The sequence below is a fragment of the Lynx canadensis genome, chromosome B4 (assembly GCF_007474595.2).
Source record: "Lynx canadensis isolate LIC74 chromosome B4, mLynCan4.pri.v2, whole genome shotgun sequence".
Lineage (NCBI taxonomy): Eukaryota > Metazoa > Chordata > Mammalia > Carnivora > Felidae > Lynx > Lynx canadensis.
The window spans coordinates 80,966,736-80,971,351 of NC_044309.1; the positions used below are offsets into that span (position 1 = coordinate 80,966,736).

The following is a 4,616-nucleotide window of genomic DNA, read 5'->3' on the forward strand; positions in this document are numbered from 1 at the left end:
TATTCTTATTATACATTAGAGACCATGGATGGTACACTGTAGAGCTTGATCACTCAAAGTTCAGCCATTCAACCTAGCATTGCTTTCTGTGGCATCAATATCAGAGTTCTGAGGGGCGGTAGTGGCTCGGGCATTTTAGGCATAACTAAAAATCATAATATAATAAATATAAATGAATAAATTTCAATAAAATATGGATACTTTCATCAACTCTCATATTCTTATTTTTCTCCAAATAATGGAGTAATTTTAGTGCCACGACAAGTATAGAATTGTTGCAAAATGCTGGTGAGCATGAAAATACATGTGAAGCTTTTTATCAGTTTTGCTAAATGTACCAACAACAATGTTGTTCTTTCACTGATGATGAGAATGGTATTGAAGTATGTTTTGCAATAATGGTGAGAGGCTAATGGGCACAATTACCGTTACATCTGTCCCTGTGATTCTGGGACTTCTAGGGGAATGGAGAGTGTGGGAGCACCAACATTCCTTTCCTTATGCTACTGAGGAAGTTGGCTTCAGAACTTAGAGTAAGCAAAATAGACAAGTGAGAGAGTATCACAAGTACATATATTTGGGATGGAATTAAAGCAGAATTCTTCGAATGAGCCACTTATTTCAGAATGGATCCAGAGGCTGTGAGTTTTCAGCTCCTTTCTTTCAGAGGGGAAATCTGTTTTAAATATTTTTACTATAGAAGGAAGTAGTTAAGTATTTTTCTGAATTAAATTAGAAAGTGTACTGTAAAATAGTAGATCCAATATTCACCTAACCCCACTATTAAAAAAAAAAGCATTGTTCATCTCAGTCTCAACGTAGCATTATGAGTATTTTTCCAATATGTTTCTGACATTACTAATGTCTGCTATGCTATTGCTGAGTAAAGCTTGTACAGAAAATATTTGTCTAATTCTACTTTTGGTCACAATACTTAATTCTAAATAAGATATAGCAACTGAGTTCATAATAAATGAGTGAATACTTTTATGGCTAGATTTTTAGTGGACGCACAATAGTGACTAACTCTCACTTCTGACCATGCAGTTTTGGAAATGATTGACAGTCTATTCAGAGTTTAGCTAAACTACCTCATGATGCTGCTGACTTGACATCTTTTTGGGGTAGCCAGATTGCCTGCAGGGCCCTTGAACTGATATTAACCTCCCCCCGGCCGCCGCTTGAATGCAAACCTTAGGTAACAGCCCAGAATCACAAGTAAATATAAGCTCCTGATATGATTCCCCAACCGCCTTTGTGATAAATCATAGATTCCCCTGTCTCCTGGGGCTCTTTCCTTAGCCCTTAGATAAAAACCCCAAGAAAGCATACCTAAGTCATGCTCTTTTTGGTCTAAATTGACCAAAATGGCCTTAGCCAGGGAACCCCAAAGTACCCCACTCTCAGATTCTAATACAAGTATGTGCCCCAGCTCCTGCTTCACTCTCTCTGCCTGCACTGTGCCTTGACTTCCCCATGTGGCACCTTGAGTGAGCTGTGTGCCTCCTCCAGGACCAGTGAGTAATAAATTTCTCTATTTTGCTTTCCCTTGTGGTCTTTTGTTGAACCCTAGTTCAACATCCTACCCATCTCTACTTAATGATAACTGAATTTGGAAGGAGGACTTCTCTATTCAAAGTCACAATTGTTCAGAAGGATTTTTAAGCCCAACACAAATAATAGGACCATACTTATGTCAGTAGTAGAAATAGGGGCCCAGGGAAGTCAAATTATGGTTCAAGAGACAATACTAAAAATCACATAAGTTAGTAGCCCCAGGAAGATCACAGAAAAACACCAAAATCAAACATGTAAGTTATGCTTATTTTTTACTATGTTTATCAATTGTTTTTCATATATACATACATGTGTGTGCACATGTAAACGTATATGTAAATGTATATGTACATAGAAGATGATGGTGTGGAGTACACACTCCATTCTTATAAACATGCAATCTATATCCTAAAAGATTCCAAAAGTCAAACTTGCCCATAATTTCTCTTTTTGTTCCCTGGATTTATTTCATATTTTTAAAAATTAGTAGATGATTCTATTTTAAATATCATCTGCCTAAACTACTTCTACTTAATCCTGACAATGACATACCTCTGATGAAGAACATGAGCTGCAGGCTGTGACTACTGACAAAAAAAACAAAACAAAACAAAACAAAAACAAAAAAACAAAAAAAAACTGCACCTACGTGATAAGCAATTAGTAAGAGTCATGCAAAATATTTCTTTGATCTTGCTTATATTTTATTGTAAACATTATTTCTGCATCAGAGGAATAGAACGATGAGATGCCTGAGCACAGTGATGCTTTTATGGATTTCATTGATATATTTGAGATTATACCTGTATTTAAACAATATCCTTTCGTGCACATATTTGATTCTTACAGAGAAACTAGTCTGAGACATGATTTGTGAAAATCACACCAGAGTCACTGAATTTCTTCTTCTCGGTTTTACAAATAACCCTGAGATGCAAGTTTCCCTCTTTATTTTGTTCCTGGTCATCTATACAGTCACTTTGTTGGGCAACTTCCTTATCGTCACAGTTACCAGTGTGGATCCTGCTCTTCAGACACCCATGTACTTCTTTCTCCGAAACCTATCACTTCTCGAAGTCTGTTTTACCTTGGTCATGGTGCCGAAGATGCTGGTCGATCTAGTGTCTCCAAGGAAAATCATCTCTTTTGTAGGCTGTGGTGCCCAGATGTACTTTTTCTTCTTCTTTGGCAGCTCTGAATGTTTTCTTCTGTCTATGATGGCTTATGATCGCTTTGTGGCCATCTGTAACCCTCTCCGTTATTCAGTCATAATGAATAGGTCCCTGTGCTTGTGGATGGCTGTCGGCTCTTGGATGTCTGGTGTTCCTGTCTCTATGCTACAAACAGCTTGGTTGATGGCCCTTCCTTTCTGTGGACCAAATACCATAGACCACTTTTTTTGTGATGGTCCTCCGGTGTTGAAACTAGTCACTCAGGATACAAGCATGTATGAAATGCAAGCACTTGCCTCCACACTACTGTTTATTATGTTTCCTTTTTCCCTCATTTTGGTCTCCTACATCCGCATTATCACAACTGTCCTCAGGATGCCATCTGCTACTGGTCGCCAGAAGGCATTCTCCACCTGTTCATCACACCTCATTGTGGTATCCCTTTTCTATGGAACCGCCAGCTTGACCTACCTACGGCCCAAATCCAGCCAGTCCCCTGAAAGCAAGAAGCTAGTGTCATTGTCATACACTGTCATCACTCCTATGTTAAATCCGATCATCTACAGCCTAAGGAACAATGAAGTGAAGGGGGCTGTCAAGAGGACAGTCACTCAAAAAGTCTTGCAGAAGTTAGATGTGTTTTGAATTCTATTGTCTAGAGTGGTTCTAAGCAAAGCAGGGGCAGCAGGACCCACTGACAAAAGCTTAAAAAGAATATAAGATTTGCTTTGATTTTGTCAGTATCACTTACTGTGATGGGTGGATCTCAGTGTATCAGTCTGAGTCTCAGCAAGAGATGGATGGTACTTTCAAATTGGAATCATTGAGAGAATATTAATGAGGGGGCTCTTAACAAATTGGGGGGATGGAGTTAGATAACTGTCACACAGCTCATAGGATGGAAATTCCATATCTCTTGCCCTGAAGGGACAAAGAGGAGTATTAACTGGAACCAGGATGATCCTACTACAATAAATAAAAGTCACTCAACAGGAATTCTGGTTTTTAGTAGAGGAAGGCAGCCATCCCAGTCTTATTCCATCCTGACTCTCAAATTTGCCGATTCCTGTTCTTCATCCAACCAAATCTGAGGGGCACCTGTGTGGCTCAGTTGGTTGAGGTCCAACTCTTGATCTGCTCAGGTCATAATCTTGCAGTTTATGAGTTGAAGCCCTACATCTAGCTCTGCACAGCTAGTGCATAGCCTGGTTGGGATTCTCTCTCTCTCTCTCTCTCTCTCTCTCTGCCCCTCCACCACTCTTGCTCTCTTGTTCTCTCAAAAGAAATAAATAAACTTAAAAAAAATCTGAGACAGAGGGCAAGAATGTCTATTGGTGCAGTATATAAAGGCCAGCCTTGTGGGGCACAAATCAGAATAGAAAATCATGAAGTGTAAATGAAAATATTCACCACAAACCTCTATACATTCTGCAGCTAATGTGATGCAAATATAATCATGTACTGTGTTTTACTAACTTTTTAAAATATGTATTAAAAGGTAGAGACTTCTAGTTGCCAAGAATTCATGTTTCAAATTGTTTATATGCATAGCTGTTTTAAATGAAGTTATTTAATAAGATTATTTTAGTATTAACATTTGATGATGTGGGTCTGGACTTTTTTGATCGTTGGCTAAATCATCTATTCATTTTTACTAATTAACTTTTACTTATTAGAATTTAAACAAAAAATACTTGCTGGACACTATAGTAAAACCAAAAGAGTAGTGATAATAATAGACAACATGATCTATCAAGTCACTGTCTTTAATAAATGTCCATGCAACAACCCAACAGGTAGATCTTATTATACATTTAATTTTCTAAAAGATATATTGGAATCAGAAAATTTAAGACTCTTGACAAGGCAAAGAGTTGTTGAGAGGTA

General features: G+C 38.0%; 1 protein-coding gene across 1 annotated transcript; it reads left to right on the forward strand.

Moving 5' to 3' along the window:
- The first annotated feature begins 2,423 nt into the window (after positions 1-2,423).
- Positions 2,424-3,374, forward strand: LOC115519391 (olfactory receptor 10A7). Its single transcript, XM_030323335.1, has one exon. It carries the CDS (start codon positions 2,424-2,426, stop codon positions 3,372-3,374), a length of 951 nt encoding a protein of 316 aa, XP_030179195.1.
- Positions 3,375-4,616: the final 1,242 nt, after the last annotated feature.

Coding starts and splice junctions, on each gene's coding strand:
- LOC115519391 (XM_030323335.1), top strand. CDS start 2,424: ATGATTTGTGAAAATCACACCAGAGTCACTGAATTTCTTCTTCTCGGT.